We start from the raw sequence: 18,573 nt of genomic DNA, 5'->3' as shown, positions 1-18,573 counted from the left end.
AATGTGAGTTCTGCTTTTAGCAGCTGTGACCACAAATATTTCCACTCTCCTCTAGTCCCTAGTCTCCATATTTCAGTTATCTCCCCACCTCCTACTGGTCCCCAGAGATCTAGGATAAAGCTGACTGAATCTTGGTTTCTGGAATTGCATGTACCCTTGTATTTCCTCTGCCCTGGGTTAGATTGAGTAAGTGGCCGGCAGTGTGGAGTGTTGGGTATGTCACGGGGAAGAGAAGAAGTCAGAACTATCCTCCAAAGAAAGCCCAAGTGGCAGGGACTGGGGAGAGGCATTTCTGTGAACAGTGATCTTGTGTTCCTCTCCTCAGGCAAAGACCTGAGGAGATCATCTTTAACTATCTCTTCAGCCCTAGAACAGAAAAGAATCTTTTGAATTCCTCAAATCATTAGGAAAAAGAAAGAGGGTCCTGATCCAGGCACATATTCCAGGGTCCTTGAATTTTCAACCACAGTAAGTCCTCTTTTGCTTCTTACCTGAATCTTTCCTGCTACTCCAGAAATTCCTGGATTTTGCTATAGTAAATGTGTTGATGGAAAATAAGGGTTAAGGAGCTCTACCCTCTCACCCCCTTCAGAAAAGATTTTTTATAATAATAGTAAGAATAATGTTCCTCTAAACTCTTCCTCTGATACTTCATTGAGTTTTTGTTTATGCCAATAGATCACCATCAGTCAACAAACATTAGAGTGCCTACTTTGTACAGTGTGATGTTTTAGTTGTTAAGAAAGGAATTATATTTAGTTAAGGCATTCTCCCTGCTCTTCTGGGTTTTAAAGACTCTAGCAAGTGCTACTAAGCAAGTCAGAGCTCAAGTATGGACTTGGGAATACACTAGGCTTCTGATGTCTGACATCCAGCCTAATTAAATAGAGAAAGTTCATGAGAAGAAGCCTGGCTTCAGGTAATGAATTCCTTTGGTCACAGCAGCCCATGAAAAACCTTATCTACTAAGCTAAGGCTCAATGACCAGTATATCCACATGAATGAAATTGTGACTCTTTTAATGAATAAAAGGGATCCAAGATAATGCTATTTTCCATTTATGCCGTAGATTATACTTATTAAGTCTTTTACAACCATGATCTGAAGCGATGCCTGACACAACCTTTTGAGGAAAGTAGAGAACAAATAATTGTCCCCTTTGAAAAGAGCTTTAGTAGGCCAGAGAAAAGAGGTGACTTACCTAATGGCATAAAGTGATAGATGAAAAAACTCAGATATATAGTTTTACAGTCCAGCAATCATTTGCGTACGGGATATCCTAAGTCCCTGTAGCCTTTTCTTCTTCATGCTTTATGGTAACTGAGCTTTTATCTTAATTTTTGATTCAAATGATTCCTTCCTTCCCAGAACTCCGTTTCCCAGTCCACATAAAAACTACAACCACACACCTGTGGCTGTTGTACCTAAGAAATAGCCTGTCACATAAGAGTTCAGTCTGGGTCATGGAGGATGTGGTCAATACCTGCTTCCATGTCCCCTATAGCCTGTCAGGCACTCTGAATGCCCTTTCAGGGACACTTTTGATCTCTCTAACCTTCTCCAAGAGGAACTCTGTCAAAGAGAAGGTGGGATACCTTGTGTTTTGTAATGTGAAATATCATGCTACAGAGAATGGTGAGTTGTGCTTTTCCCAGCTTCCTCTAGAAAGAGAGGGAAAAATTTCCATGTAATGTGGGAAGAATTTGGATTTGCTACCTGGTACAGATTTACAACTGAGACAGAATAAATGAGATAAGGCAACAGGGAAATTCCCTTTGCATGGAGTATTTTGACATTTGAGAGGATTGCAGAGCAGTGCTATCCAAAGGCAGGCATCTAAACATTCATTTTAATTCAATAAATGCAATAAAAGAATAAAATTCGGGGGTATCTAGATGGTTCAGTAGCTAAAGTGCCAGATCTAGAGTTTGGAGCACCTGGAGTAAAGTCTGGCCTCAGAACAGCTCTGAGCAAATCACTTAACCCCAATTGGCAAGCCCTTCTGACCTGCTGCCTTGGAACCAATCCTTGTATCAATTCTAAGACAGAAGATAATGGTTAAAAAAGATTAATTTTAATGCAATGAATTCATATGTGTTTATACATTTATGATACTTATTCCAACTGAAATTTAAGTCACTTGGATTTATTCAATAATAAATAAAATAAAGTGTCTCCCCTCATGAAGTTTCCACAAATCATATGAGGGAAGGAAAGAAAAGATTGTTCCACTAGTTGCTAGAAATACTTTGACCTTCTTACTTCTGTAATGCCAGTCAAGTTCTTGGTTTGGGGTGGGAATAGGGAAGCTAGTCATATTAGTTTGTCCCTTCTCAATGCTATAGTGAAGAGCACCAAGGCCAATACCCTGAGTTCTCTCTGACAGCTGGGAAGTCACCAGTATTTATCCTACATTTCCTCCTTCCTGGTGCCTTTTGGACTGCCTGGCCTTCCATCCATCCACAGTCAGACTTCAGACTGGACATCTTTCCACTTCTTTCTCTTAATAAGCAGCTCATTTTGAACCCTTTCTTTGCTAGAGACCTAAGAATTGAATCCTAGTTAGGAAGAAAATCATTAAATCAGAGTCTAAGAGTTATAGGATCATTTCAGGGATATCTAGTCCAGTTTTGGACTTTCCTCTATCCGCTTATGTCCAATACACAGTGCAGAAATCTTCTGGAGAGCATTCCCAAAAGGTGGGCTTCTAGCCTCTGCTTGAATACCCCCATCCATTTCATAGTTGGACAACTCTAATTATTAGGAAGCTCCTTCTTATATTGAGATCTAGTCAAAGGACTTTGTTTCAAACCCTGACTCTCAATGGATTAATCTGAGCAATTTTAGAAAAGTCTTTCTATCTCTCTGTCCCTCCATCCCTAAAATGAAGTGTTTGAATGAATCAATCTGTAAGGTTCTTTCCAGGGCTGAATCTGTTATTCTATGAACTGCCTCTTACTAATCCTAATGCTGCTTTGTTTTCTCTAATCTCTCTGTTACTAATAGTTTAATTTGGCATTATCCCTGACCCAGCATCTCTGCCATTAAAGAAAGGCTTTTAGCACTTTAATGAAAAAGATCAGAGGATCAGAAATTTAAACTTGAAGGTGACTAGTAGAATTAGAGATCCTGTGGGAGGGAGGGAAGGAAGGAAGGAAGGAAGGAAAGAAGGAAGGAAGGAAGGAAGGAAGGCATTAAGTACCTAATATGTACCAGGCACTATGCCAGACACTTAACTAATATTATCTCATTTGATCCTCAAACCCAGGTGTTATTTTACAGTTGAAGAAAATGAGACAGAGAGGTTCAATGACTCACCTAGGATGACAGAGCTAGTTAGTATCTGAAGCTAGATTTGAACCCAGGTCTTCCTGGCTCTAGACCCTATGCTTTAACAACTGCATCATTTAGCTCAGAAATGATACTTGGGGTCAGAGGATCTTTTTCATTTTCCTCAGGATGCAGCCAAATTCCTAATCTCTATATGTCCTCAGTCATTTCTATATATTTAGTATGGGGGGTGGAGAAAGGATGGAAGAAAATGAGTGTTTATTAAGCACCTAAAATATGCTAGGTATTCAACTAAGCACTTTGCAAATTTTATCTCCTATGATTCTCACAACAGCCCCTGAGGTAGGTGCTATTTTCATCATTTTATAATTAAGAAAAACTGAAACAAACAGGTGAAATGAGCTGCCTGAGATCATATAACTAGTAAATATCTGAGGCCATTTGAACTTAGGTCTCCCTGACTCCAAGCCCAGTGTTCTAAACACTGCACCATCTAGCTGCTTAGAAGGTCATCTTCTAGGCTTTATAGAACTGACAAATTAATTAATGGCTATTAGCCTGAGTTTGCTGGCCCCAGCAAGGACCTCATGCAAGACTTGCCGCTTGAGATGAAAACTGGGTATCTGGATAATGCATGAATTTATATAAATTATAACCCTCTTTTTAAAAAAGGAAAGTTTTGAAAACCTATTTTGATCAGTATCGATCCCACTCTCTGAGCACACATGCCAACTATGGGAGGATGCCAGAGGCCTCATGGCTCCCTGGCATTCCAGAAAAGACTTGTTTCTTGTCCCAGACTTCTGGCATCATGAAGACTGGCCTCTGATCCCGACTGATATCAAATTTGTCCAACCAGAAAGATCCAGAAGGAATAACATCAATGGCTTTATAAGAGAGCGGATGGAGGAATTGAGAAGGGTTGTTTTAGGTTTTTTGGCTCTTGGCTGTCTTAGGTTGGACACTTCCTGGTGCAGCCATTTTGGGTTAGCAAACAGACAAATGCAGTAAACTGAGACACAGTCAGATGATTATGTGACTATTTCTCTCTTACTCCAAATTTTACTAATAATTATAAATTAATATATTGTTTCCAGAGAATTTTAATCTAATAGTAATTCACAGCAAAGTAGTCATAGAACTTTAGAACCACCAAAAATCACAATGTAGGAACATTAACCCCTCAGGAAGAATTGTTTTTGTTCCTTCCCCCTGGAAGAACCACAAATCTATTCTCTCTGCAGACAGATATCAAACTCAGCCTTCTTCTTCCCCTTTCCAACTCCTATACTCCCATATTGCCACTATTTGACCTCTCCCCTTTGTCTAATACCCACTCTTTATTTGATTCATTTCTTGGCAAGTAATGGGCACCACTACCAAGCTGTTTTTTAAATATCTCTCTGCATAGAGCTGGAATGAGATCTCTTGGGAGACAGTTTCATAAGTCTGGTTTCTCCCTGCCCTCACAGACCAATAAGGAAACCATGGAGTGAAATATTATTGTCAAATACATTCTGAGAGGAGGATGAACAGGAATAAGAATCACAAACTAGAGGAATTCCGGATGGAAAGACCAGTAAAGACAGACTATTGTCTGATCCATCTAAATAGATTTTCTGGAGGAAGTCAGGTTTTGTTTTGTTGTTTTTTTTCTGAACATGAGTGCATTTCACTATGATAGGGAGGACTGGAATAGCTGGTTCTTTTCTTTTTCTTTTTTTTTCCTTTCCCAGTAGGTAAGAGAGGTGGGCAAGACAGAAGATCTATGTATGCTAATTGAAAAAATACTAAAATTTAATTTAAAAAGAGTAATATAAGAATAGTTTCTTTCATCTGCTGTGAGATTCTCCTCCTCTCACCTTTATTTATCTTTGACAATCTTCTTTTGTTTTGTCTAGATCAGGAGGAGGAAGAAAAGTCTCCTGGACATCATTCCACAATGCTCACTGAATCTATGTCCAATGATACTGCCTTTCACCCATCCACCTTCATCCTATTGGGCATCCCAGGAATGCAGGACCAACACATCTGGATCTCCATTCCCTTCTGCTCCATGTATATCCTTGCCCTTGTAGGTAATGGTACCATCCTCTTTATTATTATAACAGACAAGACTCTACACGAACCCATGTACCTCTTCCTCTGCCTGCTCTCTGTCACAGACCTGGTTCTCTGCTCCACCACTCTCCCTAAGATGTTGGCCATCTTCTGGTTGGATGCCCACACCATCTCTTTTCATGGTTGCCTCACCCAGATGTTCTTCGTCCATGCTGTCTTTGCCACTGAGTCAGCAATCCTGTTAGCCATGGCTTTTGACCGCTACGTGGCTATCTGTCGCCCACTGCACTATACCTCCATTCTCAATGCCAGTGTCATTGGGAGGATTGGGGCAGCATGTGTTGCTCGGGGTCTTCTCTTTGTCTTCCCTTTTATTATACTCATTAAGCGTCTCCCTTTCTGTGGGCGCCATGTTCTTGCCCATACTTACTGCGAGCACATGGGCATTGCCAAGCTAGCCTGCACCAGCATTAAACCCAACACCATCTATGGACTCACTGTGGCACTGTCAGTCACAGGAATGGACGTAGTGCTCATTGCAGCCTCCTATGTTCTTATTCTCCGTGCTGTGCTGAGCCTGCCATCCCAGGATGCCCAGCTTCGAGCCTTCAGCACTTGTGGAGCCCATGTCTGTGTCATTCTTGTCTTCTACATCCCTGCCTTCTTTTCCTTTTTCACCCACCGCTTTGGCCGTCATGTTCCCCCGCAGGCCCACATCATTCTCGCTAACCTCTACCTCCTTGTGCCCCCCGTTCTTAACCCATTAGTGTATGGCATCAACACCAAGCAGATCCGTACTCGGATCCTAGGACTAGGTCTAAGAAGAAGCTAGCAGTGCCCTCCACGACTCTCACGTTCTGAGGAAATATCAGGAGAAAATGGGTAAAGTTCCCTGCTAAAAAGCTCCTGAAAATCTATGGAGACAAAAGGTACCCCAAAAGATCCACCTGGAAATCATAATTCTTGCTACTTCAGGGAAGCAATTGGCCCAGTGTTATCTAGGACCTTTGAGAATTCATGTGATCCTGGGTCCAGACACCACAGACAACTTCTCTAAATCATATAAAGTGATAAGAGAAGCTAGTCTCACAGAAGATATGTATTAATGACTTAATTCTTATACTCAGGTCTGAAAGAAAAAAGAGACAATGGAGAGCCAATAAGCATCATGGCCGAAGAGTAAACCCTGCTGTTCATCGGTTTTTGTCTTTGCTGTCAGAAAGCCCTGCAGATTGTGGAACATGGGGAAGGGCAAGGATTAGAGATGTATGTTTTTCATCTGATAAATGGAAATGGAAGCCTTTTTATGATGTCTCCTTATTAAGGGTAGGGTCCTAGGAAGTCATACTTCTTCCACTCCAGGGACAGCTCCAGCTTCTGAGAGGAGAAAAACATTTTGAGTAATTGTGGAATTCCTGAAGAATTCAGTATAGGGATGGCCTGACCTAATAACCTCAAGATGATAGAAATTATATAGCCTTAAGATAATCTTTCTTCTGATCTTATCATTCAGATATTTGACTCATTTCTTGATTCCTTCAGACAAAGAATCCTATAGGCAAGTGCCCCCTAAAAGCTAGATCCAGAGCCTAAACCCACTTCCTCCATACTACCTCAAGATAACAGCCTGTCCTAAGCAGACCACATACCAATCAAAGTTTTTTTCTGAGGAACTTGTGGTTTGTGGACCCTTCTCCAATTAGGGCTTCTTATTTAGCAGGAGATTGTCCCTTGTTAGGAAGGGAATCATAGATGTTCTGAGTTGAAAGAAACTTTATTTTCTAAAAAAAATTTAATATCTTTTGCTTTTATATCACTTTCATCTCCTAAAATATACTCCCTACACCCAGACAATCATCCCTAAGAATAAAGAATTTTTAAAAAGAAGAAATGCTATCCAGCAAAACTCAACAATACAGCAACCAAATCTGACATCACATATGATATGAGAGAGACTTTAGTTTCTCATCTAATTTAGGTCTCTCCAATACAGTCTCTCTGAAAGCAGAGTCACTCAGTACTGGTATTATATGTAAAGATCTTTGTAAATGATAAAGGGCTATATAAATTTAATCTATTATTAGTTTTAATGTTGGGGAGTTCACTTCTTCATGAGGAAATTGATTACACTACTAGACATTTTAGCTATTAGGAAATTTTCTTATAATAGAAATCTAAATTACTGAAACATCAATTCATTGGTCCTTATTGGGTCCTCTGAAGTCAGATTTTAGGATAATGTGTTGAGAAGTATGAGATTTTTAAAAGCTAACCTAGTTCAACCTTCTTATTTCTCTGATAAAGAAAATGTGCCCCATAAAAAGGAAAGTGATTTGACTGAAAACACACAACTAGTTGTAGTAGAGCCATGATTCAAATCAGGTTCCTCTGACTCCAACCCTATTGCTCTTTCTGCTATACAGGTCTCTTAATGTGCTATCCTATGTTCTTTCGATGGACTAGAAAGGGATGTTGAAAGAGAGAGTTCAATGCCTGGAACATTCAAACTGACTCCAACCTTGACTAGGGATGCGTTTGTTAGTTTCATTGGGTACCTTAGTTACCATAGTAACAATGCAGTATCCACTGAGAATATTCTGGAACCTACCATGGTCACCATGGTAACACACTTAGGTGGGCTCACCAAACACTTTAAGTTCTTAAGTGTAATATACTGTGATTCTTAAATGAGACATTCTGGGATTTTCTTGATGGGTTATGTAGAGGTGGAACATCAAGGTCATTTCTTTCCCAGTACTAGAGGAGCAGGTTTAACTCTGGGCAAATCCATATTCCATAAACACATACACACATATGCATGTCTATGTGTGTACATGTATATGCATACAGATAGATACACATATGTATATATATATACATATGCATACACATATATATTAACTTAAAGCCAGTTTCCCCAGTACCACAATTCCATCAGACCTGAGGAGCTTGAGTCTCTAAATAATCAGCTTTAGTCTCTAAATTCTATAAATCTGAGGATGAATTCAAAGAGGAACTGAAGATATTTAATCTAGAGAAGGCAAGACTTAGAACAGGAAGATAATGTGGCCACAAAGTCAGATGCCAGTTCCTCAAACCCAGCATGTCCAAAATACAACTCATTGTGCACTTTCAATGCAACCCTTTCCCTGATTTTGTTTCAGTCATCCTGTCCTTCATCCTCTCCATCACCTCCCTTGAATGACTAATTGCCATGTCCCTCTGGATTTGACATTCAAAACAATTTTTAAATTCTTTCCCTTCTTTCTACTCACAGTTATTTTTTAGGTAATTTCACACCCTCTAACTCTCCTGATAGATTATTTTAATAACCTTTCAATTTGTCCTGCTGTTTCAGATCTTTCCATTAGATCTTCTATAGCAGAGGTATCAAACTTACTGTCCACAAAACTCCCCCTGAACCAAATTAAAATGTAATTTTTAGAAATTTAACAAAAACAAAACAAAATATTGGAGATTTTTTGTTCAGTCATTCAGTCATGTCCAACTTTTTATGACCCTTATGGATCATACTGTACAGCCATGGGGTTTTCTTGGCAAAGATACAGAGTGGTTTGCCATTTCCTTCTCCGGTGAATTAAGGCAAACAAGTTAAATGACTTGTCCAGAGTATTACAGTTAATAAATAACTGAGAGTTGAATTTGAACTCAGATCTTCTTCACTCCAGGCTCAGCATTTTATCCACTGAACCATCTAGTCACCTACTAAAATAAAACATATGTAATTTTAATTTGTGATTTGTGGCCCACGTGGATTGGTTTCATTTGACTATGTCATGATATCACTGCTCTACATGGCTACCTAAATAATTTTCCAAAAGCACAGATAAAACCATATCACCTGCTTAAAAAAAACCTTCACTGATTCTCCATTGTTTTTAGGGCAGAATACGAACTGCTCACCTTAGCATTTTATGTCATCTACAATTTGCTCCCAACCTAACTTGTTTCACATTGCTCTCCTTAACACATTGTATTCAAGCCAAAGTAGACTACTAGTTTTCTCCCAAATTTAGAATTCTAATTCTGGTGTTCAAGCCTCTGGACAGGTCACCCTCCTTTCCTAGAATGCAGTCTATCCTCCATTCTGCCTCTTAAAGCCTTTGTTTTTCTAAAAAGTTCAAATAAAGTACCACTTCTCTGAGAAATCTTCCCTGATTCTTATACCTAGTAATGCACTCTACCTTCTCAAATTATTTTGCACTTATTTATTTACATATGCACAATTCCCCCCCCCCACTAGAATGGGCAGGGCCAGTTTTGTTGGGTTTTTTCTTTATTTTTCCAGCAATTAGTCATAATAAAATTTTATTTTTTCAATTATAAATAAAAATAATTTTGACTATTGTTTCTTGACATTTCATGATTCATATTCTTTCTGTCCTTCACTCCCCTGCTCCCTGAGGTGGTAAATAGTTTGATATAGATTATATCAGTGCTTTCTTGTGATACAGATTTCCATATTCCCCATGTTGTGACTGAAGAAAGATATCACATAAAATAAAATAAAAACTCATGAAGGAAATAAAGTGAAGGATGGCATGTTTTAATCTACTATCAGATTCCTTTCACTGTGGATAATGATTTTTTTAATATTTTATTTTTTTAGAAAGATTTTCCATGGTTACATGATTATTGTTTTTACTTTCCTCTTCACTCCCTTTTAACACCCCCCCCATATCCAACGTGCATTTCCACTGGTTTTAACATGTGTGATCAATCAAGACTTATTTACATATTATTGATAGCTGCATTTGTGTGGTTGTTTAGTGTCACATCCCAAACCATGTCCACATCCACCTATGTGTTAATCAGGGGTCCCTTGGGGTTACAGTAGAACCTTATTTTGCTGAAAAGAGTTTAGTTGTTCATAGCTGATCATCATATAATATGTCTGTTACTATATACACTAGTCTCCTGATTCTGTTCACTTCATTTTCATCAGTTCATATAAATGTTTCCAAGTTTTTTTCTGAATTATCCTGCTCGTCATTTTTTATGGCGTGACAGTTTTCCATTACAACTATATACCAAAATGTGTTCATCCATTCCCCAGTTGATGAAGATCCCCTCAGTTGTTTCTAATTCTTTGCCACTACAAAAAGAACCATGAAAAATATTTTTGTATAAGTAATTCCTTTACCCTTATCTCTAATATTTTTGGGGTACAGATCCAGTAATCATATTGCTTGGGTCAAAGGGTATGCATAGTTTTATGACCCTTTGAATGGGGTTCCATATCACTCACCAGAATGGTTATATCAGTTCACAGTTCCACCAGCAATATATTAGTGTCCCAATTTTCTTACATCCTCTCCAACATTTACCATTTTCCTTTTTGGTTAGCCACTCTGATATGTGTGAGGTGTTATCTCAGAGTTCTTTTAATTTGCATTTCTCTATCAATAATGATTTGCTTTCCTTATATGACTATAGGTAGTTTTAATTTTTTATATGAGAACTATTTGTTCATATTCTTTGACCATTTTTCAATTGGAGAATGCTTTGTATTCCTATAAATTTCAGCCATAGTACTTTGAACACAGAAAGTGTTAAATAAACATTTTATTGAATTGCTTTGAAATATTGGAAGGGTTGTCATGTAGTTGTAGTTGATTACAGAGGGCAACACTAGAAGGACACTGTGTAGAGGCAAATTTTGATTAATGGGGCAAAAAATTCCTAAAAATTAGTTATCTAAAATGTAATGGGCTGCCCCAATAGGTAATGAATTTTATCCTAAGCTGTGCTATTGGAAGTCTTTAAACTGATTGTATACTTGAAATGGATGTGGATGTAGTAGTAAGTATAGAGTTGCAATGGTGGTCCTCTTCAATTACAATTCACATTTCTGTGGTACCTTCCAATTTTTGAGATACTATGACGAAGAAAAAACAGAGATGAGATATACAAAGAGCAAATGGTAAGGAGAGTTATTGGAATAGTGCATAGAATAACAAAAGAAGAAATATGTAATCAACAATGGAGTGAAGGAATAGAGAAGATATAGACAGAGGATGGTATGACAGGAAAGGAGTTGAGAAAACAGAAGATATTTTGAGGAAGAGATACAGAAAAATAAAAGGAAGAAAATATGCTGTGAAAAGGAGATAATGTGAGAAAAGGGACAGTGTGAAGATTAGGTACGTAGAGTCAAGGTGCTATGAAGAGTGCAAGATGGGAAATATAGGATGGAAAATAGAGGGCAATTAGAGGTTGGAAGATGCAGGAAGCCATCAAAGCCATGACGTTTAGCACAGCTCATCACCACCTCTGACAATCCAGCACAGCAGGTTGTCAGGAGGATGGAAATTCCATACTCAGTTTACCCTATGTGGTTCTTTTTGCAGTGACATTCACTTGCATTGAAACTATTGCAATCAGCATCCTTATTTAGCCCCAGGGAGACACAGAAAAACAATACAGGTTCATGGTAAGAACAACCACAGTCACAGACTACCCACTATCCCAAAATAAACCCCTATACAAACCCGTAGAGTATAGAAACTTTCCCTAGAATCAACCTAGCAAAAAAAAACAGAAGTTAGAGAGTTAATGCAAGTTTCTAAATTCCCCTGCAAGAATGTGCCTGGCCTGGGTTTGTTCCCAAACTCCCACAGACCAAGGAAACAGTGAAACACAAGGAAAACAGGGGAATGACAAATTAGCCCAGAATCACCCTTCCAGAACTGCATTCTTATTGACCCTGTAGCAGAAAGAACAGCAAACATACTTTTTAAAAAATAGAGAAAAATTAAAGAACATCATGGGAACAAAATTTAGACCAGACTGATATTATTGTATCTTATTTGATGTACTCAACTATCGTAACTATCTCCTTGATTGATGATAGGTATGAATAGTATAACATAACAATATACATGACTTAATTAGTTAAAATATAATTAACTATTATGCTTAACTAATAAATGATGTTCTTGTACCTTATGGATGGCTGAAAATAATAAGTTCCAACTAAGCCATTCCATAATGAATAATTCTTGACAAGCTTGCTTCTTTGTTCAACCACAGTAAGATAATTAGTAAATGCCAACCATATGATGTTTCAAAAGTTAATATGTGATTTTGAATGTATGGGGAAATCAAACCCTGTATGAGATCATAAACAAAAAATGGTATAAAAATAAAAATCAGCAGATGGTACCAGAGTGAACAGCCTCTGCAATTCCACTCGCATTCTGGCTCATTTTCATTTCATTATCACCAAGACATCCCACCTCCAGAGACCCACCGGAGCAAAGAGCAGGCTCTTCACAGGAAGATGGAGTGAAAATGGGAAAGAAGTAGAAATGCCTCTAGTAAAGCCCTCTCTTGTTAATATGGAATGTAAATGATCACTAAATGTAATCTTTAATGGAAGCTGGTACAGAAAAATGGACAGAAAAAGGGCTAGTTCTGAATAGAAAGTGAAATGAAGAAGTTGATTTTTGAAATCATCCTTCCTTTTAAATTTAGCATCTTCATCTTTGATACTTTTGTTCATGATCTAGATTTTCAACTAAATTTTCTTCCTCTTGAAATCTTTTTTCTACCCCTTTTTATCTTTTTTTTTCCTTTTATTCTCCTTTTACTCACATTCTGAGTTCTCCCCATTTTTGGTATTGGGAATACCCTCAGGATGGACTCCAAAGCTGTCTCAAGCTTGTTTCACATTGGCATATTTCTTTTTGACAGGCCTTAATCCCTACCCTTAGTAGCTGGGGGGCTAGTAAGTTTCTGAGTAGCTCCCAAAAACCATAAACTAGAAAAGAAAAAAAAATAAGTGGATGGGGGCAGCTGGGTAGCTCAGTGGAGTGAGAGTCAGGCCTGGAGATGGGAGGTCCTAGGTTCAAACCTGGCCTCAGCCACTTCCCAGCTGTGTGACCGTGGGCAGGTCACTTGACCCCCATTGCCCACCCTTACCACTCCTCCCCCTATGAGACAATACACCGAAGTACAAGGGTTTAAAAAAAATAAGTGGAATTGGCTAGGTAGTCTCTTTCAAGTCTGAGATACTTTTCTTTGAAAGCTTCTCTCCATCTGCCATATTCATGTCCATCTCTCAAAGATGCAATCATACACATATGTTCTTTTATTCTAATTCTAATACAAATTTTCTAACTAAAATCATAGTTAGTAAAAGACTCATGCGTACAAATGGAAGAGTATTTGGTACAATGCTTAACAAGTAATCTATCTACTTTAATGATAGATAGTAAATATTATAACCTCTTACTTCAATCTCCCAACCCACCTGTATAATAGGAAGATTGGCCCAGGCTTCCCATTACACTGGCAAAAAGTTTCTAGGCAAAAATAACATAATCATTCTTGCTTCTATGAAACTTTGGGCTAGGCTAGTTAAACAAAAACAAAAAAAAAAACCAAGATCTCCTTACAAAACAAAGTATTATGAAATTTTTTAATAAACTTTTATTACTCAGGCCTCAAGGTCATTCTTCTTCCAAAGTTTAGAAATTTATCTTCATATTAACCTCACTTGATCTAAAACCTGTCCTATAGGATGTAAAATTTTACTTAGAGCCTTAAATACTCCTTAGATACCAAGGCAGAGGAAGAATCTCAGCTGTCCTTGACTCCTTAGCAATATGTAAATCCTCTTCCTCAACCAGTCCATCAGGGAATCCTCTAAATGTAGTTTAATTTGTAAACTGACTTATTTAACTAGAGATTTTGTTAAAGTTTATTTCCTTAGAGGATAAGGGAAATTGGTTGTTGTCCTTTGTACTCAAAAAGGATCAAAATGGTATCACTATGTCAGGGTCAATATATGTGTCTGACTGTGGCTGAACAGACCAATTAGAGCTCAAAAGGCTCTATTACATGTCACAAATAGCCCATATGAACATTTGGGATGGAGACATCTCTAAATTTTTGCACCTCATATTTCTATGGAGCTACTACAATTCTGCTTTGCTTATAAAGCACAGCACCTTCTTTGATGCTCACTCATGCTATGCAGGATGGTTCTGTGCCAGTGTCTCCCAATTATTACAATTATCACTGTTCTTCAAAGAGACCTAAAAAGTGTCCTTATATCACTTCTAATGTCTTCTTTGTGAGCAATTGCCTTGTATGAGTTCTCCATAAATATTTGACTTTGGAATGACATAGTCAGGCCATCAGATTTATATTCTCTGCATTAGAGTCCAAATTCTTGCCAGTTCAGATCTAGAAAGGACTTCAGTATCCAGTACCTTATCTTGCAAAATGATCTTCAGAATCTTCCTTAGACAATTCAAATGGAAGCAATTCTAGTGTTACTTTCCAGGTTTCACAGGCATATAACAATGAGATCAACCCAAACTTTCAGTTTGGTAGGCAGCTCCTACCTCTTCTCTCTCATACTCTTCTTCAGAGTCTCCCAAACACTGAGCTAGCTCTATCAATACGTGTGTCAACCTCATATCTATATGGACATCCCTGGAAAGCATACTGCCAAGGAAAGTGAACTTAACCACATTGTTCAAAATTTATCCATTTGCTGACACCAATGGTTTCAAGTATGGGAAGCACAGAGCTGGCTGGTGGAGAACCTTTGCTTTCTTGGTGTTAATTGTCAGGCCAAAAATAAGCACAGGTTGCAGAGGGTCAATCCATGTTCTTTTGCATCTCAATCTCAGAGGCCACACTGAGTGAACAATCATTTGTGAACAGAAAGCCAAGTTAAATAATTTACCATTGGGGGCAGCTGGGTGGCTCAGTGGATTGAGAGTCAGACCCAGAGACACAAGTTCCTGAGTTCAAATCTGGCCCCAGACACTTCCTAGCTGTGTCACCTTTGGCAAGTCACTTAAACCCCATTGCCTATCCCTTACCATTCTTCTGCCTTAGAACCAATACCCATTATTGATTCTCAGATGGAAGATAAGTGTTTAAAAAATAATAATTTACTGTCAGTGCAGTAGCTGCATTGCATCCTTATTGAAGTCATCTGGTTATCCTCAGCCTGGTTTAATTTCCCTGCCATGACAGTTTTACCTGAGTGTGACCACTGTGCAAATGTTACCACTTCTTGGAGCCACAGGGGAGAGCTGGGTGGCATGTGGACACCAAAGGAGGATAAGCAGCCCTGAAAAACAAAAGGACCCTCCCACCAGAGTTACTAGACTTCCTGGAACATCCCTTATACTCCATGTGTGAGATTATGACTTAAAGTTTGCTTAACGTTTGTGATATTGAAGGAAGTATAGGATTGTGGATATGTTTTTCCTTTCACTTTTATGTCCTAGGAGGAATGTACAAAACTGTAATTCGTAAATGAATTATTTCTTTGTCACTCCCATGTAATTTTGCCTTTAAGAAACCTTCTCAGAATTCATGTGATTATTCAGGTTTTCTCTGAGGATTGAACCTATTCTTAAGCATAGTGTTGCCTCTATAATTTTTTCGTTGGGATAAATATATATATTTGGAAGCAATTATCTACCACATGAACTTAAAGAGGAAATGTTTCTCCTTGTAATAAGAACAAAAATTCTAACATATTCTTATTAAATTCTTTCTGGGGATAGCTGTTCAAAGTTAAAGTTTACTTTTATACTGCTTAATTGTTTGGAAAATAAAGGAAAGAATGACAATCAAATCCATAAAGCCTAAATATTTGTATATATACTTTTTATATATAAAATGTACTAGTAGAGGGAAATCTGTGTTGTCATTAAAACTGTGATTGCAGCAATACATTTCTATGTCATAGTCTGTGTTTTCTTGCTTCCTTTTCATAATGAATAAAAGGATATGCTTGCTCTGCAGAATTTTTATGAGGGTTCATCTTATCTTTCCTTCATCAATTTAAATAAATTAATATTTCTTTCTATAGAATGTACTCATGCATATATATATTACATTAAGTATAAAATATAATTCTATTATATTTTATTATTATATAAATATATTATATAATGTCTAATATATAATAAATATGTGACATATTTATTATATACAAATATAATTTACATTAAGTAAAAAGTAAAAATGTAATATATATTAAGAATTCCCTACTCCCCACCCTGACTCCCACTCCACAATTTAGGTCAACATTCATATAAAGAATCACTGGAGAAAGAAGAAAATTCAATGTCTACTTGAATCTTCCTTTCCTAGTCTTGCTTCCTACCAGCTCAGTGCTACTCTGTCCATGGGGAGGTCAGAGTACTAGCAGCTCTACCAGGAATGGTCTTAGCAATCTAGGTTGGAAAACTCCTTGAGGATTCCTTAGCCCCTCCTGGAATGACTTTACACCACTATTTTTAGCCTCTAGTTCTAGTACCCCCAAGGGGTAAAATAATTCTGCCATCCCCTGGGATATTTACTTGAGGTTATATCCTGGATCTGGCTAGATGTCAAGGTGCATCTGTTTGTGGAGTAGATGAGTCCTTGTGAAATGTGTATGCTATTTCAAAATCAGGGGAACACATGCTGAGACACACATGCACACTTCACCTATACACCCAGGAACTCATTGGGTGGTACTGAAATCCAACTCATGCTCAATGGCCACCATTTTAGACTCACCTTGGGGTAAGTCTTAGGGAAGAGGGCAGGTGTTGGTACCCTCTTCCATCTCCCCTTCTTCAAAGTTTTTTCTGCTGTCTGTGCCCCACCCCCCAAAAAAGGTCCTGGCCATTCATTCTTTCAGGTCAAATCTCCCCCTGCTTAGGTGACCCCATAAAGTAATCTCCATGAAAACCAGGTATTCATTTCTTTGGAGTGGTACCTAACACACTGAGGGTGCTGAGCTGACACTCCTACTACTACTGCCTTCCACCTAGTCTATTCTCTGGGTTCCATTATCCCCAGATAGCCTGGAGAAACTCAATCTTTTCCTTCATGTGCTATTTCCATTTCCCCACCCCTATTCTCTCCAAGGTTTCTCTCCTCTTTGAATATTTCCCTCTCAAATATCCTCCAACCCATTGCTCAGTAGCTAGGACACAGAGGGGTGGGAGATAACTCACAAAGTACCCTTACTCATTCCCAGACCCACACCTGATGATCATCTCCTCTAAACAAGTAGTGGTTAGATGTTTTATAGTCATACTCTTCTTGACTCTTACATTTTGCTTTTTCCAAACTCCTTTGGAATACTTGTGTCCACTTTGGAGAACCTCCTTTCCCTCTACCTCAATCATCTTCCAAAATTTAAGGAGCTCTGTCTTAATTTTTCCCTCTCTGGTGATTTCTGGGCTGGAAGCCTATATCTCTGTCAGTCACTGTTCTTTTCTTATTTTCCTTTCAAACATTTTTCTCAACTGTCTTCCTCTTTCCCCTTTAATATGCTACAATTTGGGGTCCCTTTCCCTATTGTCATCCTTAAGAGGGAGCTGCTTAATATTGTTTAATGTGTTATGACTCTTTAAATTTGTTCAACTTTTATAACATTGAAGGAAGTATAGGATTATGGATTTGTTTTTCCTTTCACTTTCAATGCTTTATGGTATGGATTGGATGTTAAGACTTGAAGTCAGAAAGAGTTAAGTTGAAAACAAGGTGAGCATCTGGGTAGGTAGGTGACTATGGGTGGATCTCTTAATCTCTCTAAACTTCAATTTCCTTGTATATAAAATCCATATAATAGTTATTGAAGGTGAAGTGATATATGTAAAGCACCCTGAAAAACTTCAATATGGGGGAAGTAATCATATAATTAAGTTTATTCTGAATAAGTTGAATGATGATGCCTAATAAATAATATTGTATCAATTTCAATAGTGGAAAATATTTAGTAGGGTCCTTCAGGAAACTGATTTATCCTGAGCCATTCAACATTTTTTTATCAATAAGTTGAATGGAGGCATACATGCTGATCAAATTACTAGATATATATACCTGAAGATAGTGACCACGTTGGACAATAAGATCAAGATACTAAAATATTCTGGCAGGATATCAAATGGGCCAGATTTAGCAAGAATGAAATTTAATGGGACTAAATATAAAGTCCTCTAGCAAGAGGTATGGCTACATACCAGTTCACATGAAAATAAATTGAGGTGAGAGATCATCTAGTCATCCATTTCATAGGTGAAGAAATCAAGACCCAGAGAAGTTAAATAAACTGGCCAAGATCTCATAAAGAATAAGTAGCAGATCTGGAATTTGAACCCTGTGTCTTCTGATGCTAAATCCAGTGATCTTTTAGTGGAATACATGCCCAATAGGAACAAATAGCATTAT

The 18,573-nt window shown here is 38.0% G+C and overlaps 1 protein-coding gene across 1 annotated transcript; it reads left to right on the top strand.

Moving 5' to 3' along the window:
* Window positions 1-278: 278 nt before the first annotated feature.
* On the top strand, window positions 279-6,184 carry LOC123241105 (olfactory receptor 52D1-like). Its single transcript, XM_044668808.1, has 2 exons — window positions 279-468; window positions 5,193-6,184. Exon 2 carries the CDS (start codon window positions 5,234-5,236, stop codon window positions 6,182-6,184), a length of 951 nt encoding a protein of 316 aa, XP_044524743.1. The 5' UTR covers window positions 279-468; window positions 5,193-5,233.
* Window positions 6,185-18,573: the final 12,389 nt, after the last annotated feature.

Source organism: Gracilinanus agilis, chromosome 3 (genome assembly GCF_016433145.1).
Source record: "Gracilinanus agilis isolate LMUSP501 chromosome 3, AgileGrace, whole genome shotgun sequence".
NCBI classification, from domain to species: Eukaryota; Metazoa; Chordata; class Mammalia; order Didelphimorphia; family Didelphidae; genus Gracilinanus; species Gracilinanus agilis.
Note: the sequence above shows the minus strand (reverse complement) of the source record. Positions and strands in the feature narration are given on the sequence as shown.

Coding starts and splice junctions, on each gene's coding strand:
- LOC123241105 (XM_044668808.1), top strand. CDS start 5,234: ATGCTCACTGAATCTATGTCCAATGATACTGCCTTTCACCCATCCACC.